Raw genomic sequence first — 26,126 nt, 5'->3', positions numbered from 1 at the left:
CTGCAACTTTCCATAATATAGCAGACCCTGGATTAGTGCAATCAAGAAGATTGTTATGGTGGCAGATTTTTTACTTGGATGCAATCACATCATTGAACCAAATGTGTACACCATTGATAAAATTGGATGAATTTGATACATCATTACCTGTTGAATTTGTTAATAATATTTTACATTGTGAAACATGTTTTTTGAATGGGAAATTTAGATTTTCATTGATTTTAAATGAATTGACAAAGTTTATTTATGGGATTTCAATTTTACCATTCAATACTATTCAATTGTTGAAACAAAAAATATTGGATTTACATATTAGTTGTAATGCATCAATCATGAATTTATCAAGTGCTCAACAGATTAGAAATTTAACATTTGATGAATCTAAATTTATCAATTGGTCCAAATCAGTTTTGAATACTTATTGTGATCGTGCTTTATTATTATTACAAAACAAGATCATTTTATCAAATGTGCTGAATACAAATGAAGATGATAATAATCATATTTTCAATAGTTCATATAATCAAATGATGAACAATTCCAAATTAAAGTTTAATATTGAGGCATTATTCAGATCATCAACAACTTCAAGTGTTGATGGGAATGCAAATATTTTGAACAATTATTCATATGATGATTTATCAAATAATTTGATTCCTGCTTCATTACATTATCTTTATGAATTTTGGAAAAATAATAATGATGATATTTATAATTCATTCAATTGGGAAATCAGAAACACAGTCCCATTTGATTCCATAATTTTAATTTTAACTAATTTGATTTCAGATTTGGAAAAAAACTATGATAGTTCATATGAATTGAAGAATGATATCAGATATTATTTATTGGATAAGTCAATAGATTTAATTTTCATCAAATTTGATAACAAGAAAAGATCAATTTTCAAAAATTGTTTTACATTAATGAGATATTTGTTTCAAATTTTAAGATTAAGATATCTGAAAAATAATAATGGTGCTGGTTCAAGTTATTTAGAGTTCAACAATCTCAATACTGAACAAATCATACCAAAACCTATAAAGAGACATATGAATGATTTTAAAAAGAATGGTATTGATAGTCATAATTATCTTCAACAACAACAACAGTTTGAAAATAGCTCATTAGGTTCCAAGGCTAGTATTGATTTCATTTCTCCAGCTGCTAAATGGGATATGCAAACTACATCATGTTCACAAATTGCACCAAGAACAATGAGAGCAATTGCTGCATCATCTACAAATCCAATTTCATTCAATCAAACTGCAACTAGTGGAACTAGTGGATTTGGTGATGATTTAAATGATCAATTCAATTTTGGACCAGAAGATGATTTTACAGCTGAAGATGTTTGGAACCCTACATCTATTGTTGGTGGCTCAAATATGTCTAATTCAACTAGCTTGAATAATAGTAATAATAACAGTACAAATGGTATGTTTAATGATGATGAGTATAAGAGATTGGAGTTGCAAAGAATTAAGTTACAAATTACAAAATTTTTACAAGAGGAGAGATTGAGTGATGATGATAAGTTTAATAACAAGTATTATATTTGGTGTGAGAATGAAGTTAAACAATTGATTGAGAGGTTGATTTGAAAGGGATAGAACGATTTGATAGATATTATGGAGTATAGATTAGAGGACTACGTTGTTTGTTTACTGGATATTATTTTATTTAATGGGATGATTCATGGAGTACTTTGAGATATTGTAGTTTATTGTTTCTGTCCTGCTCTCCACGTTCAAGTTGCGTCATAGCACAAATTCGCGAATTCTAATTTGGTTTTTCCGAAGAGCACCCGTCGATTGGCAATATCGGGAATGGACAATTAAGTTGTTATAAAAGTAGACGTTAATGAAGATGATTTATCTTAAAGAACGTGTAATTGCAATCGGCTCTATCTATGATCTATCCTCTGGTTCTTACGTAATTCTATTTATAGCCAGCACATTCCTTGACTTCCTCTTTCGGCACTTTGCGAGCACCCGTTCGCGATAACAGGCAATTAATTTTATCAGCCCAATTCTCTGGCAGTGCTGAAACTTTTATACTCACGTTACAACATCCATCATCAACAAACAAAGAACCAAACACACAATTCGCTTTATCAAACAACTGCACAGGATACACTGCTAACACAAAGGGTATACACACAGAAAGACAAATGGAGATTCTATTCGACGAACAGCTGAAACAATATGGCAACTCCCAGGTTCCCAGTTATCCCGAACACCAGATGCTCGACGACAAAAACAATGTCACCATCAGCAACAATTTGATACTCACAAATGAAGACTACAAGAATGATACAGCATCGCTACTATCCTCTGTGAATGAGATGCAATCCCTCAATGAAAATGAGTTCAATTTTGAGAAAATGTTTGACTTCAACCCAAGTATGATAGCAAACAACAAGCCAGCCAACAATGTTAATGCTACCCAGAATAATGGCTCAGGTGTGAACTTTCAGTTACAAGCTATCCATCAAGGGTTTCAAAACAACGATCCAAACCAACAACTATTTGATAATGACCTAAGTTTAGTGAATTCAAACAACACGTTGGTTAGTAACAATTATCAAGCTGCTGATGTGAATGCTGCTGCTCAAGTAAACAATCAGAACCATCCAAATTTATCAGATTATTATAATAGTAATAAGGAACTGAATGATTTCGCATGGGATTTCAACTTTGATACTGCAAGTTATAACAATTTACATGGTGATAGTACCACCTTGGGCAGTTCAACAAGAGAATCACATGAATTTTTTGAGAATTTGAATAGTATGGGATTAGAAGATATTGGTGATATTGATCAATCAAGAAGATCAAGATTTACTTCTTCAATTTCAAATTCTATCTCTTCAATCTTTAAAAATTCTTCAAACAATAAGTTCAATTTAAGGGTTATTAACCCGTTATCAACTCATAGGGATCCAAAAGTCTTGGTCAAGACATTACCAAATTTAGTGGAGAATGTGGAAAATTTATCAATAGATCACGATGGAGATCAAGAAATGTCTGATGCTTCCAACATTAATCATGATAATTCAATTTTGCATTCGAAAAAGAAGAAGTGCTTGAAGAATTCACATTTAAAGAATTGCAACTGTACAAATAAACAACCTAAGAAGAACAAAAGTTTGGTTAGCACTTTAACTAATGGCCGTATCGGTGGTGATAAAAATGAACAACAAGAGAAGGAGAATGTTAAAGTTGAAGAACAACAACCACAATTACTTCCACAAACTGAGTTTAAATTTGACGATGAGTTAACAAAAGTCATTTCTTTAGCAAGCTTAAACTCTTCAAATTACAATTTTAATGAATCTCAATCTGAAACTGTGGAATCCTGTGATGTTGATCAAGAATTAGTGGAAGATCCCGAAAACAATTCCCCAGATTATGGTGCATTATTCTCAGAAATTAACGTTCCATCAAAGAAAAGATCCAAATCAATCTCATTCAGAAAGATGACATCTTCCAACGCACCAACACAACAACAACAGCCATTACCACCAAGAGAATCCATATCTTCAAGCTCTTCACTCCCAACCCTACCAGAAGAGGGATCTTTAGACAAACTAAACTTCACTCCACAACCACCAGCAGATTATCAACCACCACTTCATGAACCAACAAGAAGAGGTCGGAAACCAAGTTTAGCTTATGATGCTACAAAGCAATTTGTGTGCACTTATTGTTCAAGAAGATTTAGAAGACAAGAACACTTGAAAAGACATTTCAGAAGTTTACACACTAATGAAAAGCCTTTCAATTGTGAATTATGTGGGAAGAAATTCTCAAGAAGTGATAATTTGGCTCAACATATAAAGACCCATGGGAATGATGAAAATTGAAGGTGGAGGATATTGTGATGTTTGCTATGAAAGGAATGTTTTTTTTTGGTTTTTGCTTTTGATTCTACTATTTTTTATACCCCATTGAAGATTTATTTGGACAATGTTTTATTATTAAGATTATTATTATACTACCCTTTTTTTACTCACCTATATTTTTATGATTGCTTATGGAAGCCGGTTTAGAAGATAAAATAATGCGTACTGCAGTTTATTGATGCTGTAACGTGTACTGAAAGTACTTTTTTGCTAATATTTATTCATATTATATTATTAACGTAACCTCATTATACACCTTGCTCAAATTCATTTTTTTGCTGTAGAGTTGAAAACACCAAGATTAATTTTCAATAGTTTCAATCTTAAGATACCATAGGCAATAACAAATCTGTAAATGAATGCAACAACTAATAAAACTCCAAAAAACTTCTTATATGGTGCTTTAAGAGCATATTGCCTTAAAACATCACCACCATTATTGAAAACACAATCACCATTGACATCTCTTGATGATGCTTCATCACATTTAAATGTAACATCATCTGAAAATGCCATATTTAATAAAATACTCATCCCATATTTTAACGGACTAATCCAATTAATGCCTTTCAACACACTATCCATTTGTAATGACATTATACCAGCCATAAATGTACCAATTGATAGAATAATGGAAACAACATTAACCGCAAATCCAGCATGATGGAATATAGTATTTGTAATAATACCTAAACTTTCACCACAAAATGTAATCAAAAATGAAACATAGGCAATAGCGAAAAACATTTCAGGAGTACGTGGTAATCCAACAACTGGTCCCAAAAACGCTGCAAATATAAAACTTGAAATAATTTCAAAAGGAATCTCCACAATCATATAACTTAGGAAAAATGGTAAAATCCCATAAACACGATCATCATATTCATGATAGAAATAATTTCTTTGATCAGGATATGAACTTAAATTATTTAACATACCACAAAAATAAAGACTTGTAACTTCTTGCACTAAACCTAACCTATTTGAAACACCAATATAATCATTTTTCAAAGGTGCAAAGAAAAGTGCAATAATAACACCCATACCTGCAACTTGTGAAATCCTTGCAATGAAAACTTGTTGATTTCTTAATGTTGTTATACCCAATTGTTTAACACATGCATAAAATGCAACATGGAATTTGGCAGGTTCTCTAATAAAACTTCCAAAAATTTTAGGAAATTCTGATTCATTAATAGTTCTGACATCTTGAGGTGATGTTGATACATTCATTCCGCTCCAATTGTTTAACAACTTTTCAACACGTTCTTTTGTTATTTTTTCCTTATGAAGAGTTTGATTATTAACCGAAATCAAATCTAAAACATGATCAGCAGAATTTGTTAATTTTGGACATGGATAACCTAATGAGGCAAAATAATCAACCATTTTAAGTTGTTCTCCATTATAACCAACTTTACCACCTTTTGCCAGTAGCAAAACCTGACCAAACTTCTGGAAAAGATCTGATCTTGGTTGATGAATTGTTAAAATGATTGTTTTACCCTCATATGCTAATTTTTGTAAAATTTCCAAGATTGAAGAAGCTGTGAAACTATCCAATCCAGATGTTGGTTCATCTAGTAATAAGATTTTGGGATTGTTCAATAGTTGAATTGCAATGGAAACTCTTCTTTTTTCACCACCTGAAATACCTTTAATAAACTCACTACCAATCAAAGTATTTGCACAAGATTTCAAACCCAACTTGTTGATGATATCTTCCACTATTTCGAATTTTTTATCTTGAGGTAACTGACCTAATCTTAAATCAGCAGCAACTGTCAAAGTTTCACGAACACTTAGAGTAGCCAACAAATGATCATCATCTTGAGAAACATATGAACATATTGAGTTAACCATCTTGGTTGTCACAATGTAATTGTTAAAGAAAATTTCACCACTTGAAGTGTACCTATTAATAAGATCTGAGGATAAACGTCCTGAGACAAGATTCAACAATGAAGATTTACCAGACCCTGAAGGACCCATGATTGCATTAACTTTTCCAGCTTTGAAAGTTGCTGATATGTTATCCAAAATGATTTTTTCCTTGGAAGTTCTACCCTTCTTGATACGAACACCCAGACACAAGTTCAATAAATTAACATCAATGTTCAATTTTTCAGGTGTGTTGACTTCTTCTCTAACATGTTCCAGTTGTTCTAATTCTTCATCTTGCTTTTCTTCAGGAGTTGAAGACTTAACCTGTTTTGATAATGCGACATCAACTTTGTTAAATTTTAATATCACACCAGCAACTAGATAAAACCCAATAGCCCAACACATAATAACAACTATAGGTACAGTTATCCAATTTTCCCAATACCCCAGATTATGAATAATGTATTTCCCCTGATATGATGCACAATCTTGAGGATTTTCATAAGGACAACTTCCGATGAATCCAGTGAATTGATTTGAAACCAAGGCACCAAATCCATACCAAACATAAGCAATATATTTTGTCCAACGGACATATACGGGCATTGTCTTCGCATTAACAAAATAACCACAAGCCATACTTTGTAAAGTATAGTTTAAATTTGAAAACAACGAAGCATTTGCAAAATTTCTTGATAATGAAACTGAAAACATTGCACCAGTCATTGAAGTTTCATGGATAAGGAAAATTGTAGCAAAATAAATGAAGAATTTCTTTGCAGTATAAATAAACCCAAACATAAAATATGTTGTTAATGAAAAGAACAATGGAACAATAATATCTTCAGTAAACAGCTTGGCAATCCTTCTAGACAATAAGAATCCCACTATGGAAACACAATTATCTGATCTTTCTCTATCATACAACTTTATATCCACTGAAGTTAGCCTATAAACTTCGAATAATAACATTAAATAACCCTGTAAAGCATTAGCAGAATAAGCAGCACCGGTCATTGTTCTTATACCTGATAAGTCGTGTTTTGGTTTATAAAAAACCCACCCACAAATAATCCCCATGAATAAAGCCTCACAAACCATTGACAACAATGTTACCGAATCTCTTATTGACAACAAAAAAGTTCTTCTTGTCAACACTGTCAGTTCTCTCCAAAATGGAGCTTTATGTTGTGAGTTGGCCGGATTCACAGAACTAGCCATTGGAATACCCTTTTCCATCTCAATATTATCATTTATTATTGTCTTTTCATAATTTTGCCAATTATTAACAAATTTCACCAATCTTTTAGAGCTTTCCTGTTCAGCTTGTGTGGTCCTTATATCTACTGCAGTTATATCAATCAAATAATCTGCAGGATTGACATTTTCTGGAACGGTATAACCTAGTTGACCAAAATACTCCAAGACTTTATCAACTTTATAGGAATAAACCGTTTTCCCCTGTGACAAGATACACAAATAATCAAACAAAAAGAAGATATCAGACCTAGGTTGATGAATACTTATAATGATTGTTCTTCCTCTATTAGCCAATTGTTTTAAAGTCTTGATCAACAAGAATGCAGAATGAGCATCAAGCCCAGTTGTTGGTTCATCCAAGAATAATAATGAAGGATTTGACAAAATTTGAATACCAATACTTAATCTCCTTTTCTCACCACCAGATAAACCTTTATGAGTAGAATCACCAACAATAGTATCCGCACAATCTTTCAACCCTAATTCCAATATAACTTCTTCAACCAATCTTAATCTTTCCAATTTTGTAGTGGAGTCAGGTAATCTTAACTCAGTAGCATAGACTAATGTTTCTCTGGCTGTCAAGTTTGGAGAAAGGATATCTTGTTGGATAACATAGGCATTCCTTATATGATTCAAACTTTTACCGCCGAATGAAATGTCACCTTTTCTAAACAGCGTTGAAGACGAAGATCTATTGGCCAGAACGTTTAACAAAGTTGTTTTCCCTGAACCTGACCCACCTATTATGGCCATCAACGAGCCTGAAGGAAGGTCAAAAGATGTCGTGTCTAATATGGTCTTGATATTGGCGTTTTCCAAATCATCTTTATTTTTCTTGTTTCTGAATCTGTGAAATGGGTTGAGTCTTTGAAAGGGATTATCTAGCCTGGCAGAGATTGAGAGATCACGTACTTTGACTGGAACGGGGTCAATATTGACGAATGAAAGTTGCGGTTGATCTTTGGACTGGTCTATTTCATTTGATTCTAGCTCTATATCATGTGAAGAGGAATAACTATTCGTTACCGTGGGATGCCATTTTGAAGTCATGATTGTCTATCACCTGAATATGTAAGAGAGTTGATTGAATATTGAGGTTAGCGAATATATATGATTAAGCAGTGTCTAGTTGATTGATTATTCAATTTGAAGAATAGGGCATGATTGTAAATGACTTTTATAGGTTTTATCTGTTTTCCTTTAGAAGGACACTAACTACAGTTACGAGCTTTTTCAGCAGCTTTTCTCAGTTCACGGTCAACACACGCCAATTACGATTTGAGCAAAAGCCGAAAAATGCCATAATGGATTAAAATTTAAGATTCGTCACTTTTACTATGAAGTCACCTATTATTCTGATGAGATTTGAGATACACGACTCTACTGAAAGCCTCTACTCTCTTCCTGTAGCACTTTAGTTAAGGAATTAAGTGTTTAAATCCTGTAACGCGCTTCCCTTTTGGGTCATCGTAAGCCTCCAAGACGTACGTTACAGTTTTTTAAACAAGTCAGGACCAATAAGATGAACCCTGAACCAAAACATCATGAGCTTGATCTTGATTAGAGATCTGAGGAATGGCTGAAGAGAATGGGAATGTATACAAATAGAGATCATATTTGACCCATAAACTAGCTCCTATAGGACCGAAAAGCTTCCCCTAATTATGGATCAGTTCTACAATCAATGATGAAAAACCGAAAAAAACCAAACGTTCTTTTTAAACACTTCTCAGCTTGTACTCATTGGTATGAATACCCATTGAACCCATTATTAAACTGATAACCTTGCTGTTGTTGTTGTGATTGTTGTTGTGGTTGACCACCAGTGTTATATAATGAAAGTAGTTGATTCTTATCAACACCAGTTCTTTGAGGCATAACTCCACCAGTTTGAAATGGTTGTTGGTAAAAAGCACCGGTTTGCTGCTGTTGTTGTGGTTGTTGAAATATACCAGTTTGCTGAGGTTGCTGAAACACCCCTGTTTGTTGTGGTTGTTGTTGAGACGTTTGTTGAAAGAACCCAGTTTGTTGTTGTTGTAATTGTAATTGCTGCTGTTGTTGTAAATATTGTTCTTGTTGAATAGGATCAACATAGATAATACCAGTTGCTGGGTCAAGATATTGTTGAGGTGGTTGAATCAGCCCAGTTGCTTGTTGAGGGTTGACACCTGTTGTTCCGTCAAATATTGCTGGTGAAGGAGTTTGTTGTGATGCACCATTCCACCAATCACTAGATGCACTAACTGGTTGTGAAATTGATTGTGAACTGCCTCCTCCATTTGAAACTGAAGTCCCTGGCCTTCTTGGTAATGCTGGTTTGGCTTCAGGACGATCATCAGCTGCAGAATTTGATAAAATATCAATTGCAAGGTTGAAATCACCTTTAGCTAAATATAAACTTTCATAATTATCATCAGTATTGGTAAAACCTTGTTCTTCTAGCCTTTTCTCCAAACTACGAAGTTTCAATCTATCATATTCTGAAATGTCTCTATGTGATAATCTTGGAATTGAACGGCTTGAGACACTTGGTCTTGAACTTGGTCTTGAATTCACTGTGGAGGATCTTGATCTTGATTTGTGGGAACGTGATTTTGGGCGAAGGTTATAATCATCTTCATCTATTGGGTCATAACGGAATTTACCCTGGATATATTTTTGCCTCAAATATTGATAAATTTCACTATTTTATGGTTAGTTGTGAATTATTAATACTAGTGGTTTAATACTCACTCTTTATCATCATCATCAAATGGGAATGGTACCTTTTTTGGATTCCAAATTTGTTTAGCTTTCTTATTACCAATTCTGGATAAGCTCTGAGGACGTGGTTAGTAGGGCTAGATAAGTTTTAGTTTTCCGTTGTATACATACATCTAAATCTTCTTCATCCCATTTATCTAACGACAAACTCTTCACAAATGAAACATCTTCTCCTAGTTTCCTATGTAAGGAAGCACATCTACCACATAAGAACACACCAAGCTATCACTCGGTTAGTAACTATTGAAATACCAGCTTAAACTTGAAACATACATTGACACTAGCCCATGCTAAAAAGTTACTGTTAGTTATAGGCCCCAAAATAAAAGGCAAAGATAACACATACTCGGAAACCCAGCACCACATTCACCACACTTATTGGCGTTTGATCTGTCATTGATCAAGTCCTTCAACTCATGCTCAATTCTCTTTTGGTTTCTTTTACTCATCTTCCAGTCCTCGTTATAATGAATTTGAGTTTTAGATTAGTTTAGTTTGAGGTACAACAAAGTAAAGGCTCCGTTGCAACTTGATTTTTCGTTCCTTCACTTACTTCGGTTTGAAAGGTGCACTCACTGGGTGCTACGGGATTAATCGGCCTGAGCTGTTCTACACAGAATGAATGAATAAAATTTAACAACTGAAAGGTTGTTTTGACTATCTGAGGATTCTATCCATCTTGAAAATTGTTCAATTGCTTATGAATTATGGCAGTGAAGGCATGCATTGGATGAATCTACACAAGAGCACCTTGTCCACGGTCAATTGCACCAAATAATACCACCACATAGCGAACAAACACCTGCAATTCCAACAATCAATCCATAAATTATTGCCTGATGCCTTTAATTACAAGACTGTTGTGCTGTGTCTTGATCTTGGGACCTGGGTCCCTGTCTTTAGTTGTTCATTCTCATAAAGTTGTTTTACGAGTTTTTGAACAGGTGAAAAACATTTTGCTCATCAACCGCGTTGCCATAGAACTAACCACTGGCTCAACAACAAAGCCAGCGGATAAAGTTAACGTTGATAATGGTTTGTTCATACCTTGAAGAACACTTATCAGCTCTTTTGAAAAAGAGCGCTTACAGATTGACAAGATGGTGAAATACTAACTTCATTCAGCCACCAAAAGCAGGAAAGAAAGGACTTTCATTAGATGAGAAACGCTCCAAGTTGTTACAATTCTTTACAAAAGACCACATGTTTTATAATATTAAAGAAGTGGAAGCGCAAGGCTCAAAATTTACTGGGGTTCACTCTATGCAAATAAAAGATCTTTTACAATCTTTAGTTGATGATGGTTTGGTTAATGCTGAGAAATGTGGTGTAACTACTCTTTATTGGTGCTTTGAATATGATAAACATAAGAAGATGAAGATTTTGGTCGAAAAAAGTGCAGAGAAGCTAGGTGTTGTTAATAATGACATTAAAAAGATCACTGAAAAGATTGAAATTGAAAAAGCTAAGAGAACAAAAGGTAATAGTCAAGAAATGTTGAAGCAGATTGATTCTTTGAGAAAACAGAAGCAATCATTAGCTGAAAAAATGTCCTCTTCCGCTTTTGATATGGATAGGGTTGATTCCATTAAAAAGGAACTCCAAGATGAAATATCAAATGGTGAGATCTGTACTGATAATATTGAATCGTTGATTTATTATTTCCAGAAAAACAATGGAATCAATCGTGGTGTATTCAAACAGGAACTCAACATTCCTGAAGAGTTCAAAGATTTCCCGAATCTTGATGAAGTCTTTGCAAAGCTAACATGATGTGTTTTGGTGATTGAAAACTTCAATTAGCTAGTAATGTTTACTTTATGAGAATTTGACACATAGCATCATTTTTCATTCTTAACAAATTAATAAACGAGATATAAAATCGTTTAAGTTATCTTAACGTCTTTTCAAATGTTGACACATCTTTCGGGTTGATTGTTTTCGTAAAAAGGCATTGTAACGGGGGTTTTTTCAGTGTAGTCTATTTGGTGTAACTCACAAGCTAGCCAACAAATCCTCCGCTATAAAGCCATCAGGCTATCAAGATATCAAATAAATAAAGTCCAATATCTGGAGTATATATAAACTAAAGAAATACCTGGTCCTCAAATAAATAAAAGGGTCTAAAGTGCCGGTTACAGCAGTCGTGTAATTTGTTCTGTAATGAGATGGCGCGAAAATTTTGTGTTGATCTGAAGCCAAAAGTTAAACGACATCGTCAGTAGTGAACAATTACCATCAACAAACAATTGGGAACAGATAGATTACAAATCTGCTATGTGCTATCTGTGGTTGATATTAGAGTGAATCAATAGATTATTGAACCTTACCCTCAGTAAAATGAGTTGGGCTAAGAGTTTTTCTTCTTGGGCACCTTGTCCATCAAATTTTAATTCAATCTAAAGCTGTTTAGAACTAGAATCCTCTGCCCAAGTCCTATTAGTTCAATCATGGTGAAACGGCTATGTGTTACATATTTCTCAAACGAGAACTATATATAACAGCTTATCGCTCTATTGGATAGACCTCCAATTGGCGCACATTGTCCATCATATCCAACTTTTTAATAATGTCCAGTAAAGAGGAAAAATTTGATATGATTGCTAACACTCATTCGTCTGTGAGCAGTAACTTATCACACAGGGATTATCATATCAGGAATAATTCTAATGATGATTCAACAAAAATTGGGTTTGATATACCAATTGATGCTGATCTGGCTAAAATTTCATCAATTTTCCAATCTCAACACCATGTTTATAACTCTGAAGTCAAGATAGGGTTCCAGCATTATGTTATCAAAGGTTCCAATTCACAAGTTTCACCTGTTAACGCTCTTATAAACCCCGGTGAAATGTGTTTAGTCATGGCGGATGATTCTTCAACTACCTCAACGTTCCTAAAATCTATCAATGGTGATAATGAGACATCAAATCAGTTTGAAAATGTGATTTTGAAAAAGCATAACTTGATCTATAATGATGAAGTTGATGTTCATTTCCCTCATTTAACGGTTGATCAAACAATTCAGTTTGCCATTGATTGTAAATTCAATGTTGATACAGAAACAAAAAATCAAATAAAGTATACGTTGATCAACATGTTTGGTTTAAGTCATTGTTTGAACACCATTGTTGGTAATGATTACATACGTGGTATCTCTGGTGGTGAGCGTAAAAGAATATCCATTATCGAGTCCTTGATTGCAAATGGTCTTGTTTATTTATGGGATAATTCAACAAAGGGATTAGATTCATCAACTGCTTTGGAATTTATTGAATCATTGAAGAAAATGACAACTTTGAATCATGTTACTCATCTCATTGGGATCAACCAAGTTAGTGAAAAAATGGTGAATTTATTCGATAAAGTTTTGTTGTTTTATCAAGATAGACAAATTTTCTTTGGAACGATGACTGAACTTTTGTCCTTTTTGAATGAATTGGGATTTCAGAAACAATCAGATCAAACGGATATTGAATTTTTAAATGAATTTTTGGGATCCAATTTAAGAGTTGATGAAATTGAAGCATTTTGGAAATCGTCTAAAAACTATACCCAACTATTACATCAATTGTCAACGTCAGCAAATATAACAAATATTAATACCCAGGAAAGACAATCCACCTATAAAATTTCATTGTTTAAACAACTCCAGTTTTGTCTCAGAAGAACCTTTCAAAGAAGTAAAGGTGATAAAGCATACCTTATCGCACAATCCATCTCAACAGTGATTCAAGCTTTAGTCATTGGCTCCTTATTTTATGATATGCCTTTGGACACAATTGGTTCGTTTTCAAGAGGTTCAATCATCTTTTTCTCACTATTATTCTTTGCCTTTGTGGCATTAGCTGAAGTCCCATCTTGCTTTATTCAAAGACCAATAGTTAACAAACAAAACAAATTATATTTTTATCACCCTTCAATCGAAACTTTGTCCAAAATTATGAATGATGTTGTTTTCAAATTTGCGTTGGATTTGGTATTCTCATTGATTCTATACTTTTTATCAGGTTTACAAAGATCAGGTGCAAGATTCTTTACATTTTTATTGTTCCTGTTTCTCTCCACTGAGAACATGTCATTGTTATTTCAAGCTGTTGCTTACTTATCACCAACTATTGCCATTGCGAATGCTCTTGCTGGGTTATTAATGTTATCTATTGCAATGTATGCTTCTTATGTCATCTATTTGAATCAAATGCATCCATGGTTCAAGTGGATTGCTTATATTAATCCAATCAAATATGGATTTGAGAGCATGCTTTCAAATGAGTTGTTCAATGTTAATTTGGATTGCTCGAAATCTATTATCCCTTCAGGTGGTTCATATGATTCAGTTCCTGATGATTTTAAAGTTTGTGGTTGGCAAGGTGCTAATCTTGGTCAAAAATATGTGGAAGGTAGAAATTATTTGCTTAAAACTTTCACGTATAGTTATGCTCATACTTGGAGAAATTTTGGTATTTTGATAGGATTTATTATATTTTTCCTATTTGTTTGTTTAGTTGCTTCTGAGTTTTTAACAATTAGATATAATGTTAAGAGCAATGCCAACTCTGAAACTAAGAAGCCAATTGATGACGATGAAGATGACTTAGATTATGAAGCAATGGAGAAAACAGAAGCTTTGAAATTTGATACAAATCTAACATTATCTTGGGAAAACGTTTGTTATAAGGTTAATGGTCTTGACTTATTGAATAATGTGGATGGTTATGTTTCAAGTGGTGTATTGACAGCACTTATGGGAGAATCTGGGGCTGGTAAAACAACATTGCTGAATGCTTTGAGTAAAAGAACAGATTCTGGAGTTGTCACTGGTGATATCCTGATCAACAATTTACAAACAGATGATGATTCATTCAAGTCTAACACTGGGTATGTTCAGCAACAAGATTTACACCTTTTGGAGTTGACTGTCCAAGAGTCATTAGAATTCAGCTGCAAGCTTAGAGGTGATGGTGATCTAAAGTATGTGGATAGTGTTACCAAGAAGTTGAAGCTACCAGCAAAGAAACTAGTTAGGGATTTATCACCAAAAGATCAAAAGATGTTATCAATTGGTGTTGAGCTAGTTACAAAACCAATTATTTTATTCTTGGATGAACCTACTTCAGGGCTAGAGAATGATTCAGCATTAGCAATTCTCAAAATCTTGAAAGAACTATCTTCCTCTGGTCAAGCTATTCTATGTACAATCCATCAACCATCAACAGCCATGTTTAAGCATTTTGATAAGCTGTTATTACTGAAGAAAGGTGGTGAGACTGTTTATTTTGGAGATTCAGATGAATGCTGTACAGATTATTTCTTCAATAATGGTGCTGAACCTATTGGTGAGAATGAAAATCCTGCTGAATACATCTTGAAGGTTATTGGTGCAGGTGCTAGTGCTACCACTGATAGAGATTGGTCATTCATTTGGAACCAGTCACCGGAAATTCAAGCATTGAAAAGAACCATTGAGACATCTATATTTGCTGAGAGATCCTTAGATGAATTATATGTTCAGCATGCCGGACCAGGATATTTCAAGCAATTTGCGCTGGTTTTGAAAAGAACTTGGAGACAGTTTATTAGAGATCATGTTTATCTCACAGCTAAGTTAGGTTTGATGATTGTGGCCGGTCTGTATATTGGCTTTACATTTTGGAAGACAAAGTCATCTATTTTAGGAGTTCAAAATATTATGTTTGCAATGTTTATGATTTTAGTGATTTCTTCTCCTTTGATTCAACAAATTCAAGCCAAGTCATTAGCCTCTAAAAATGTTTTCATTGCCAGGGAACATAAATCGAATACGTTTCATTGGTCTATCTTGGTTCTGAGTGAAGTTATTGTGGAAATTCCATTTGTGTTTCTAGGTTCAACTTTATTGTTCTTGTGCTTTTATTTTACAATCGGTGTTAGTGCTACTCCAAGTATTGCAGGTGTTTTCTATTTGAACTATTTGTTGTTCTCGTTGTACTATTTAACTTTTGGATTATGGTTGATTTATTCTTGTTCTGATTTAGAAACTGCTCATGTTTTCGTTGCATTTTTGTTTTCATTTACTGTTTCATTTTGTGGAGTTATGCAACCTAAGGAATTGATGCCCAAATTTTGGTTATTTATGTACAGGATTTCACCATACACTTATTTTGTTGAGACTTTTGTCAGTTTGGTCATGCATGATAAACCAATTGTATGCCAGTCAACTGAATTAGCTTTATTCCATTCATATGGTGGTCAAAGTTGTGGTGATTACATGGCTGATTATATTAAAGAAAAAGGTGGTTATTTGTTACATCCAGAATCTATGTTCATTTGCTCATATTGTGTTTATGATTCAGGGAACCAATATTTAAATCAACAAAATTTCCACTATGAACATATCTGGAGAAATTTTGGTCTTTTATGGGTATACATAGGGTTCAATTTTGTTGCAATGATTATTGGGTTTTATCTGTTTAGTATCAGAAAGATTGATTTTAGAAATGAGTTCAAGAGATTGGCTTCAAAGTGTGGGTCAAAGTGAATACAAGCTTCTTATTTATGGCAAAATCTGGATTCAGATATAGCAATCTTTGTAGCAGTACTATACGCCTACAATACTTTATACATATTGGCATGGTGATTGTGAAATATTTCTAGATAGAGCATGAAGGCTTCCAAAAAGTATCAATCTTAAATCTCACAGGATCTGGAACAACTAGTACGTGTTTCGGTATATTGCCTGGCTTATGTGATGGGACGTAATATGAGTGAGATAAACTGGGGTAGTGAAGCAATCAAAGTATTTTCTGAAAGCACTATTTTCCTGATCGTGTGAGATACAAAATAGCCTAAAGCGGTGTGTATATCAATAAATATCCCTTCATTGCCATGCAGCTAGTACTCTCAGTTGGGATGATATATGTGTATTTAGAGGTTTTGTCGATTGTGTAAACTGCTATTGGCTGGAAGGCAGTTTAGCTACAAAATTTCGGCAATAGAACCGATTCTTTTGATTAACGAAGCTCGTTTAACAATACTTCACTGTAGCTCCACTGCCTACTGTGGGTGAAGTGATAAGATGGTGAATTATGTTTTCTTTGGGGTGTGGTGAACCCAGTCCAAACCCGTCTTTGTGGAGCTAGTGAAATAGCAATGAATGGAATATTCATACACCCATTTGAAACTAGCGTAGCTGACTCTTTGAATTGTCATGAAAGCGTGATCTTCTTATCAGTATGAAGTGTTTTGTGTCACTCTATCAAGGGATATCACGTGACACCCTCAGAATATAAGCAGTAGAAACCAGGTTTAACCAGCCTAGAAAAAGATTGAAATCACTATGAAGGCATTAAATAAACCACTTCTTCTCCCATGATCCCATATATTAACCCCCCCTCCTCTAAACGTCACTATTCTGCAGTGGAATTGCACACTCTGATTCCACAGGCTCTTCGCGAATTTGTGTGTCACACGTCATTTCTGGCACTGATTAGAAAGCTATAAGCATGTAGAACCAAAATATTACTCACACGTCCTCTCACCAACCACTGTCCAATTAGCACCAAGAGCTGTCCGTTCACACTTACAACAGGGAAGTCATCCTCAGAGAGCCCCTGCAATCCAGTTCAACTACTACCTTCACGTCTGAGAGCACTGTCTGATTCAAAGCACAGAGCCTCTATTTATACACGTCTTATCGTCACTTTCTTAAAAGAGGAATTCTAAACAAAAAAAATTAGAATTCATAAGACAAAGCAATTGCCATCAACACCAGCACCAACTCAACATAGTGATAGTGGATATCCTGCTGGTAATATTGTTGTCATCACCCATTTGCCACCCTCTTTAACTGTTTCCAGTCCACATAGCTCATTGAAGCTCGCTCATCTGTTATCACAAGGGTTATTTTTGTATTGAATCGCCTCCCAGGGCTTAACACTTCAAATTCATAGAAACATCAAAATTTGTCATAAACACTCTCCAATCATTAGAACCGCTAAGGAAAATTTATAAGGGCGCACGCGCTTAGGGTTTCAACAACTTTTACGTACTCCAAAAAGTCGCCACATCATAGCATTCTATCAAAGATGTCACAGATATCTAATGCTTCCATTTCTTATCAAGCTGAAAATAGTCAGCTAGATTCTAGAATTATTGGTGAATATAAAATAGGGACAGAGATTGGAAGGGGTAGTTTTGCAAATGTTTATAAAGGTGTTAATTTGAAAACTCATACACCAGTTGCTATCAAGTCAGTATTAAGATCAAAACTAAAAATAAAAAACTATTAGAAAACTTGGAAATAGAAATATCTATATTGAAAGACTTGAAACATCCTCATATTGTTGAATTGTTGGATTCAAAACAAACAAGTACTCATTTCCATCTTATGATGGAGTATTGTTCTTTAGGTGATTTGTCATATTTTATCAAAAAGAAGGATGAATTGATCAAAAAACACCCTTTGATCAAAACTTTGTTCAACAAGTATCCTTCACCATCTTCAAATCATCATGGATTGAACAAAATTTTAGTTTTGAACTACTTGAAACAATTATCTTCTGCTTTGAAGTTCTTGAGAAGTAAAAATTTGGTTCACAGAGATATCAAGCCTCAAAATCTATTACTATCACCTCCTATTTTCCAAGCTGATAAATTTGAAGCTGAAGGTTTCGTTGGATTACCTGATTTGCCAATATTAAGAATCGCTGATTTCGGGTTTGCAAGATTTTTACCAAATACAAGTTTAGCTGAAACATTATGCGGATCACCATTATACATGGCTCCTGAAATCTTAAATTATCAAAAATATAATGCTAAAGCTGATTTATGGTCTGTTGGTGCGGTTCTATATGAGATGTCTGTTGGTAAACCGCCTTTCAAAGCCTCAAATCATTTGGAGTTATTCAATAAAATCAAGAAGGCAAAAGATAGAATTAGTTTCCCTGAATCTGCTTCAAATGTTGATCCTCAAATTAGAAGGTTGATCTGTTCATTATTGAAATTTGAACCAACGGAAAGAATGGGTTTCAATGAGTTTTTCAATGATGAAATTGTTAACTATGATTTGAACCTATTATTGGAAGATGTGAATAAAGATATCAATTTAGAACCTTCTCAAGTTGATGATAATTTGTTTATTTCAGAATATATCAGTAAAGGTGAAATTATCAACAATAATAAGATTGAAAATCCAGATGGTGATTATCCAGAAACAATTGAAGAAAGATCAAGTCCAGGTCCAGAAACTACGGTGGTTAAAAGACCATCATCTGCAGATAAAATGCCACAAATTAAGCAAATTACTCAACGTGATATTCAGCCAATAACACAAACTTCTTCAAGTAACACTTCACCAGCACCATCATCTCAACGTCAACCATCTCAACAACAAATTCAACAAAGACCAAGTTTCAGATTCAATAACAGAGGTCAGTCTTCAGATGCTGTTATGGAAAAAGAATATGTCGTTGTGGAAAAAACTGCAGTTGAAGTTAATGCTTTGGCTGATGAATTGGCAAATGCTGGAACTGGTGCTGGCGCCATTGCGTTACCAAACAATTATATGACTCAGAATCGTCGTCGTTCGTCTAGAACCTCATCTGGTGGTTCATCTGGGCCTGGTAGACGTCCTTCATTTAATGATAGACGTGTTTCAATCTCCATCTCACCAACAAATGCTTTATCAAAAGCTCTAGGTTTGGCCTCCACCAGACTATTTGGGAATCAAACAAATCCAATCACTGTTTCTTCAACTTCAAATAACCATGCGCTATCCACTATTAATAGCTCCAATAATTCATTTACAAACAATATCATTATGAATTCAACAAATCAAATCATTAATTACAACTCGTACAAGGCCAACAATGGAAATGATCCTGATATAACTTTACAATTGGAATCATTGGCTACAAAAGCCCATGTGATTAATTTGTTTGCTGAAGTAAAATTTTCTCAATTGATTCCATCACCACCTTCTTCAAATTCTTATGCAATTGAAGATGAAGATGATGTTCAAGCACATGATGATATGAATAATCTACCACCAGATGTTGTCAAGAATTTAGCTGATGAAGCATGTTTGTTGTATGTTAAAACATTATCATTATTGGCTAAAGCTATGAACATTGCAAGTGAATGGTGGCACAACAATGGTAATAAACCTGATCAAAGACTAAATGAAATTGTTCAATGGATTAGAGAACGTTTTAATGAAGTTTTAGAAAAAGCTGAATTTGTTAAAATGAAACTACAAGATGCTAATAAAAGATTAGGAGAATCAATGGATTATTTTGCTGATAAAAGAACTGATGATAAAATATTTGCTGAAAGATTAATTTATGATCGTGCTTTAGAAATTGCGAAAAACACTGCAAAGTCTGAAATGATGGGTAATGATTTATTAGGTTGTGAATTGGCTTATTCTACTTCAATTTGGATGTTGGAAGCTTTATTAGATCAAGATAATGATTCTGAGAAATTGGAAGAAGCTGATAAAGAAATGGTTGAGAAATACATTGAAAGTATTTCCAATAGATTAGGTGCTTTAAAGAAGAAACTTGAAAGTCAAAGAACATGAAGCACTTCAAGTATTCTAATGATTACACATTCAATTCTGTTTTTTTTAACTATATTATGATTAACGCGGGTTAGGAAATTTTTGGGAAATTTTTGGGTTTAGTTGGTGTTCGTTTTTTTTTCATTAAATGGTGGGAAATATTACTATTATTAATTATTATTAAACATTCAAGATGGTCTTGACTATCATTTTTTTTTATGTATATTCAGTGGCTTTAATTTGTTGGTTTCAAATGGAAATTATTGACTCAAATGGTGAAGTGCTGCTGCCAAAGTTTTGTTGTCTTGATCATTTTAACACATTTTGAAATTTGAAACTATATATAAATATTACTATAAATACGGTTTGTTATTATATTATTTGCTTTACAAGACAATTCCATGCACGATTGCCAATAGTAGACTACTTTGAGTACGATACCTTCAATAATAAAACTGTACATTCTTTTTTTGTTAAAACTAAATCAAATCTAAATAACTCAGAGCTCATGATTGAGTTGCTTTACTTTTAGCTTCTAGCAATTCTTTGAATCTTTCATTACCTTTAACATCTTTTGTTAATTCTAAAGCTCTGCTCCAAACATCACCTTTACTGAAAAATTCATCTCTTTTGGCCAAAAATTCTTTTTCGGTATTTCTAGCTTTTTCAATATCAGCATCTTTTTTGTTATTGTAATCATCGTAGAAATCATCTAATTGTTTTTCTGCGGTTTCTTTAGTTTCTTTAGCCTTCTTTTCATCAGCTTCATCTCTTTTAGAAATTTCTAGATTGTAACGTTCTCTCCATTCTTTAACAGCATCTGATTCACCTTTTGGTGGGTTGAAAGCTGGTTCTGAAAACTCTTCCTCTTCTTCTTCAGCTTCAGCTTCTTTTGTAGATTCTTGTTCAGATTCACCAACGTCTGGGAATTGCTGTTCAAATTTCTTGACTTCGTCATCTTTATCTTCATTTAGATATTCATCATCTTGCTCGGTTTTGAATTGTTCTGCATCATCACCTAGTATTTCTTTCTCTCTTGATAGGAAATCTTCACCAACATCATCTTGTTGAACTTCAACATCATCAATTTCTGGGAATTTATCAGCCATTGTAAGATTATTGTTTCTAATATTAGGGGTACGTTTATAAATTGTTGATCTGGATCGATATTTCAGCTATTGTAGTCAACACTTAACCAATTCTTGAATTATTTCACTTTTATGTTATTCTTTTTGATTGAACAATCAACAGATTCACTAGTACTATGTTTGGGTGATAAACAATTGCTGACACAGTTTATCGGTAGTGTGTTCTTTTTGGTTGAGATCCTGGAGCGATCAAGCATCAGCATTCCGCGAACTTTACCCGCAAATAAAATGGATCGCGAATTCTTCTATCGAAAAATCAAGAACAGCCATAGAAATTAAATGATTTGGGATCAAGCTTCATCAATTGTTAAGATTTGGTGTGAGAAATGTCTTTTTCTGAAGATAAACTCAAGGATAAGCTTGATGCTTTAGAGGAAACCCAAGATTCTATTGTTTCTACGTCACAATGGGTACTGTTCCACTATAGATATGCTGAAAGAATCGCACCAGAATGGGAGAAATATCTAGCCAAAGCCCCAGTTCAAAAGAAGCTGGCAGTTATTTACCTAGCCAACGATGTTGTTCAACAATCTCGTGCAAAGAGAAAAACCGAATTCATCGAAGCTTTCAACAAAGTATTGCCTGGAGCATTGACACAAGCTTATGGTGAGGTTCCAGAACCTATAAAGAAGAAGATACTGAAAATTGTCAATATTTGGAAAGAACGTCGAATTTTCCCTACTCCAATTGAATTGAAAACCAGTGGAGGCACATCTAATGGTTCAAGCGAGTCTGGATTAAGTCTTTCATTTGATGACAAGCTGAAATCAGTTGGTTCAAGTGCACAAAAATTTCAAAGATTTTATCATGAACTGTTACTAGGCTCAAATGGAGCTTTCAAATCCAAAGATATCAAAACTTTAAACACGCTCAAAAAAGTTATAAATGATAACATAATACAATTACAAGATTTAACAGAGACAATTGAAGATGAAATAGGACATATTGGTGAGAGAGAGAAAGTCACAGAGGCCAAACGTATTGAACTTGAGCAAAAACAACAAGAACTAGAGGCACAGAGAATTGCAGAAGAACAGAAAAGGATCGAAGAGGAGAAAAGAAGAATCGAGGAAGAAACTATGCTGCCGACTTATGATAATGATTCAGATTCAAACTCAGATTCAGATCCAAAAGATGATGATAGCAGTGATGAAGCGCAAGAAGAAGAAGAAAAGGAGAAAGAAGAGACACCTGTTGAAAAGGACGATAAAGAGGAGCTCAGAGATCAACCTCCAGTTAAGAAACTAAGGTTTGCAGAGTAATTAGGATGCAAAATGTACATAATCATAGACGTTTGTTTGAAATAGTTTGAAATTTGATTTGTAGTACTAAAAGTTTTGACGTTTGCACGACTATTTTTCAAAATTTATAGGTGAGCTCCAGAAAGTCTGAAGAAAACAACTTTTTCCAATATCACAATTAGATACACATACTACGAATCATGGTGACTACAGCGTATGTTTCCATCTATCTATGTCTAATTTTCTTTGTTCCACTGGAAACTAACCATTCTTTAGAGTCCTTCTAGTTGAGAATGCCTCACCAAACAGTATAACAGCTTTTCATGATGCTATATCGAATGAGATTCCAAACATCTTGGGGAGATGGTCCTTTGAACTAAAGATCTTCAAAAGCAATACACAGCACTTACAATCTTCACAATCAAACTTTCTCTATAACTTATCATTGGGTCATCAGCCCAATAAAGTCGTCACATTAGTCAACAAATCGGCCATAGTCACGACATCTGACATTCCAAAGCCATTGATAGATAATGGATGCTCCAATGGATCAGTTGATAACCTGGATCATATTATACAAACAAAGCTACAAAGTCTATGGCTTCTAAGGCAAACGTTGAAAGGTGAAAATGGGAACAGCTATGAATTGATGAATAGTAACTTGATCATTAGAACCATAAATGTCTTTTTACACGGAACTTTCAAGGCCTTTTTGATTCAATTGGAATATTCTGGTACAGGAAATGGACGTGAAAAGATTGAAGAGTTCACAAGTCTGCTGAATATACCTGGTGGTAAACTATGTACTGGAATTTTGAATGAGAAACCAGATTATTTGGGAGATCTTGCGTTACAGTACACCGATGCCCTTCAGTTTTGACCATTGTTACCAGTAGCATTGTCTATATAATATCATATTAGTCTTGAACTTCATTACTCTGTAATTCATTTAGTTACGCTTCATGTCGCGTTTGGTTATACATGTTGATTCGCGAACCTGAATCTTGAACAAATTCAATTGACGTGTACACATAGAACTTAGACACCTTTGGATAGTTCCACCTTCAATTGCGCACTCAAACTTTACCAAAGAACCATGTCTAGTAAGGTCACAGGCTCTTCCAAAAATGAGTCTGAAGTGAGAGCCAGAAAAGTGGTTATTGATGAAGTCACAAACGATGAAATCGTCACTGATCAAATTGAGACTGATGAAATTATTCAAGACAGTGATGAAAAAAAGTCACGATCAACCAAATGTTCACAGCTTTGTCAAAAACTCCTTAAAATTGAAAGCGTGCTGGGTCCTCTTTTATTCACATTACTCGCGCTATATGTTCGATTTTATAAAATTGGAATAGCAGATAAAGTTGTCTGGGATGAAGCACATTTTGGTAAATTTGGTTCATACTATATCAAACATGAATTTTATCATGATGTTCACCCTCCATTAGGTAAAATGCTTATTGGTCTTAGTGAATGGATCGCAGGTTTCGATGGTGACTTCGAGTTCAAATCAGGTACCAAATATCCAGAAAATCTGGATTATAAGACCATGAGATATTTCAATGCTCTATTCAGTGCTGCATGCGTTCCAGTGACTTACTTTGCAGCTAAAACTTTGGATCTAAGCTTAATAACAGTCTATTTCATAGCATTGATGGTCACTTTAGAGGCTTCATATATTGCACTAGGTAAATTCATCTTGCTAGATTCCATGCTTTTGTTTTTCACCATTACAACTTTCTTTGCATTCGCAAAGATGCACTCATTAAGAAGGGCAGGACAAGAGTTTACAAAAAGTTGGTACGGCTGGATGGTGTTCTCAGGTTTATCTATTGGGGCAGTATGTTCAGTGAAATGGGTTGGTTTGTTCATCACAATTTTAGTTGGTCTTTACACAATCCAAGATTTATTTGAGAAACTATTTGAAAAAGATTTTGAAATAAAAAAATACGCTAAACATTGGAGTGTTAGAATTGCAACATTGATATTCATCCCATTCTTAGTCTATCTCATTTCTTTCAAGGTTCATTTCCACTTATTGTCCAAATCAGGTACAGGTGATGCTTCAACATCTTCTTTATTTCAAGCAAATTTGGAAAATAACAACATTAAAAAGAGTCCAAGAGACATTGTATATGGCTCTGAAGTAACCATTAGATCTCATGGTATGAGTCCAAACTTGCTTCACTCACATGTTCAAATTTATCCAGAAGGGTCCAATCAGCAACAAATTACTGCTTATGGTCATTCAGATGGTAACAATAACTGGGTCTTCAAATATTCTAGACGCTCTGGTCAAACATTGGATGAAAATGATGATACTCTTGTCAATGTCAAAGATGGAGATATTATTAGATTAGTTCATAAATTTACTGGTGTCAACTTACATTCACATACCATCCCTGCCCATGTTACAAAGAAGCATTGGGAAGTTGGTGGTTATGGTAATGAGCAAGTTGGTGATTCCAAGGATGACTGGGTTGTGGAGATTGTGGAACAATTACACTCAGCCAATAAATCATATCCAAAAGAAGATGGATCCATTCTACATCCATTATCAACAAATTTCAGATTGAGACACGCTGATTTGGGCTGTTATTTAGCAACCACTGGTGCTTCATACCCAACTTGGGGGTTCAAACAAAGTGAAATTGTCTGCAAGAACTCATGGTCAAAATATGATAAATCCACCTGGTGGAATGTTGAAGATCATATGAATGGTAAACTGACAATTGATGAAAATTATGTTGCTCCAAAATCAAACTTCTGGTCAGATTTTATGTTGATAAATGTTGCTATGGCCTCTTCAAATAATGCATTGGTCCCTGATGAGGATAAATTTGATGCACTTGCCTCAAAAGCATGGGAATGGCCAACTCTACATGTTGGTTTAAGAATGTGTGGCTGGGGTCCAAGAGATGCTAGATATTTCTTGATTGGTAATCCATTCAACACATGGTTATCATCAGTATCTCTTATAGTGTTTATTTATTTGATTCTCCATTCCGTTATCAAATATCAACGTCAAACTTTGGAGTGGACCGAAGATGAATACTGGAGATTCATTGTTGCTGGTGTTTACCCTTTGATTGGTTGGTTCTTACATTATATGCCATTTGTGATAATGGGGAGAGTTACATATGTTCATCATTATGTTCCGGCTTTATATTTCGCCATTTTTGTTTTGGGATACTTGGTTGAATTCTTTATTGGAAAAACTAAACCAATCATCAAATACCCAATTTATGCCATCTTGTTTGGTGTTTTGATTTTCACCTATTTCTTCTTTGCGCCATTTTATCACGGTATGGTTGGTAGCAACAAAGATTATGAGTATTTGCAACTGTTTTCTTCGTGGAGAGTTGTTTGAGGAATCA

General features: G+C 34.2%; 12 protein-coding genes across 12 annotated transcripts; 9 read left to right on the top strand and 3 right to left on the bottom strand.

Moving 5' to 3' along the window:
- Window positions 1-14: 14 nt before the first annotated feature.
- On the top strand, window positions 15-1,716 carry WICANDRAFT_98658 (uncharacterized protein). The gene has a single exon (XM_019186663.1). It carries the CDS (start codon window positions 102-104, stop codon window positions 1,602-1,604), a length of 1,503 nt encoding a protein of 500 aa, XP_019041287.1. The 5' UTR covers window positions 15-101; the 3' UTR covers window positions 1,605-1,716.
- A 1,765-nt stretch (window positions 1,717-3,481) lies between these two features.
- On the top strand, window positions 3,482-3,868 carry WICANDRAFT_27336 (uncharacterized protein; the record flags this gene model as incomplete). Its single annotated transcript, XM_019181360.1, has 1 exon — window positions 3,482-3,868. The coding sequence occupies one exon, from the start codon at window positions 3,482-3,484 to the stop codon at window positions 3,866-3,868; it is 387 nt and encodes a 128-aa protein (XP_019041286.1).
- A 306-nt stretch (window positions 3,869-4,174) lies between these two features.
- WICANDRAFT_27098 (uncharacterized protein) lies at window positions 4,175-8,104 on the bottom strand (the record flags this gene model as incomplete). The annotated part of the gene is made up of 1 exon (XM_019181337.1): window positions 4,175-8,104. One exon carries the CDS (start codon window positions 8,102-8,104, stop codon window positions 4,175-4,177), a length of 3,930 nt encoding a protein of 1,309 aa, XP_019041285.1.
- A 690-nt stretch (window positions 8,105-8,794) lies between these two features.
- On the bottom strand, window positions 8,795-10,266 carry GTS1 (Gts1p; the record flags this gene model as incomplete). The annotated part of the gene is made up of 5 exons (XM_019185346.1): window positions 8,795-9,737; window positions 9,788-9,873; window positions 9,929-10,039; window positions 10,091-10,107; window positions 10,164-10,266. The coding sequence occupies 5 exons, from the start codon at window positions 10,264-10,266 to the stop codon at window positions 8,795-8,797; spliced, it is 1,260 nt and encodes a 419-aa protein (XP_019041284.1).
- Window positions 10,267-10,656: 390 nt separating this feature from the next.
- On the top strand, window positions 10,657-10,869 carry WICANDRAFT_82190 (uncharacterized protein; the record flags this gene model as incomplete). Its single annotated transcript, XM_019185345.1, has 1 exon — window positions 10,657-10,869. The coding sequence occupies one exon, from the start codon at window positions 10,657-10,659 to the stop codon at window positions 10,867-10,869; it is 213 nt and encodes a 70-aa protein (XP_019041283.1).
- Window positions 10,870-10,892: 23 nt separating this feature from the next.
- On the top strand, window positions 10,893-11,860 carry MND1 (Mnd1p). Its single transcript, XM_019182530.1, has one exon. The coding sequence runs from the start codon at window positions 11,021-11,023 to the stop codon at window positions 11,588-11,590; it is 570 nt and encodes a 189-aa protein (XP_019041282.1). The 5' UTR covers window positions 10,893-11,020; the 3' UTR covers window positions 11,591-11,860.
- Window positions 11,861-12,386: 526 nt separating this feature from the next.
- WICANDRAFT_60143 (uncharacterized protein) lies at window positions 12,387-16,337 on the top strand (the record flags this gene model as incomplete). The annotated part of the gene is made up of 1 exon (XM_019182946.1): window positions 12,387-16,337. One exon carries the CDS (start codon window positions 12,387-12,389, stop codon window positions 16,335-16,337), a length of 3,951 nt encoding a protein of 1,316 aa, XP_019041281.1.
- A 1,546-nt stretch (window positions 16,338-17,883) lies between these two features.
- ATG1 (serine/threonine protein kinase ATG1) lies at window positions 17,884-20,378 on the top strand (the record flags this gene model as incomplete). The annotated part of the gene is made up of 2 exons (XM_019184351.1): window positions 17,884-17,986; window positions 18,088-20,378. 2 exons carry the CDS (start codon window positions 17,884-17,886, stop codon window positions 20,376-20,378), a joined length of 2,394 nt encoding a protein of 797 aa, XP_019041280.1.
- Window positions 20,379-20,863: 485 nt separating this feature from the next.
- CLC1 (clathrin light chain CLC1) lies at window positions 20,864-21,466 on the bottom strand (the record flags this gene model as incomplete). Its single annotated transcript, XM_019182945.1, has 1 exon — window positions 20,864-21,466. One exon carries the CDS (start codon window positions 21,464-21,466, stop codon window positions 20,864-20,866), a length of 603 nt encoding a protein of 200 aa, XP_019041279.1.
- A 365-nt stretch (window positions 21,467-21,831) lies between these two features.
- RTT103 (Rtt103p) lies at window positions 21,832-22,767 on the top strand (the record flags this gene model as incomplete). The annotated part of the gene is made up of 1 exon (XM_019184350.1): window positions 21,832-22,767. The coding sequence occupies one exon, from the start codon at window positions 21,832-21,834 to the stop codon at window positions 22,765-22,767; it is 936 nt and encodes a 311-aa protein (XP_019041278.1).
- Window positions 22,768-22,946: 179 nt separating this feature from the next.
- On the top strand, window positions 22,947-23,626 carry SRB2 (Srb2p; the record flags this gene model as incomplete). The annotated part of the gene is made up of 2 exons (XM_019184349.1): window positions 22,947-22,960; window positions 23,023-23,626. 2 exons carry the CDS (start codon window positions 22,947-22,949, stop codon window positions 23,624-23,626), a joined length of 618 nt encoding a protein of 205 aa, XP_019041277.1.
- Window positions 23,627-23,842: 216 nt separating this feature from the next.
- Window positions 23,843-26,119, top strand: PMT6 (dolichyl-phosphate-mannose-protein mannosyltransferase PMT6; the record flags this gene model as incomplete). Its single annotated transcript, XM_019184348.1, has 1 exon — window positions 23,843-26,119. One exon carries the CDS (start codon window positions 23,843-23,845, stop codon window positions 26,117-26,119), a length of 2,277 nt encoding a protein of 758 aa, XP_019041276.1.
- Between the last annotated feature and the right edge of the window lie 7 nt (window positions 26,120-26,126).

This window comes from Wickerhamomyces anomalus (genome assembly GCF_001661255.1).
Source record: "Wickerhamomyces anomalus NRRL Y-366-8 unplaced genomic scaffold WICANscaffold_1, whole genome shotgun sequence".
NCBI lineage: Eukaryota > Fungi > Ascomycota > Saccharomycetes > Phaffomycetales > Wickerhamomycetaceae > Hansenula > Hansenula anomala.
The sequence above is the reverse complement of the archived record's forward strand: the minus strand, read 5'-3'. Positions and strand labels throughout refer to the sequence as shown.

Coding starts and splice junctions, on each gene's coding strand:
- MND1 (XM_019182530.1), top strand. CDS start 11,021: ATGTTTTATAATATTAAAGAAGTGGAAGCGCAAGGCTCAAAATTTACT.
- WICANDRAFT_98658 (XM_019186663.1), top strand. CDS start 102: ATGTGTACACCATTGATAAAATTGGATGAATTTGATACATCATTACCT.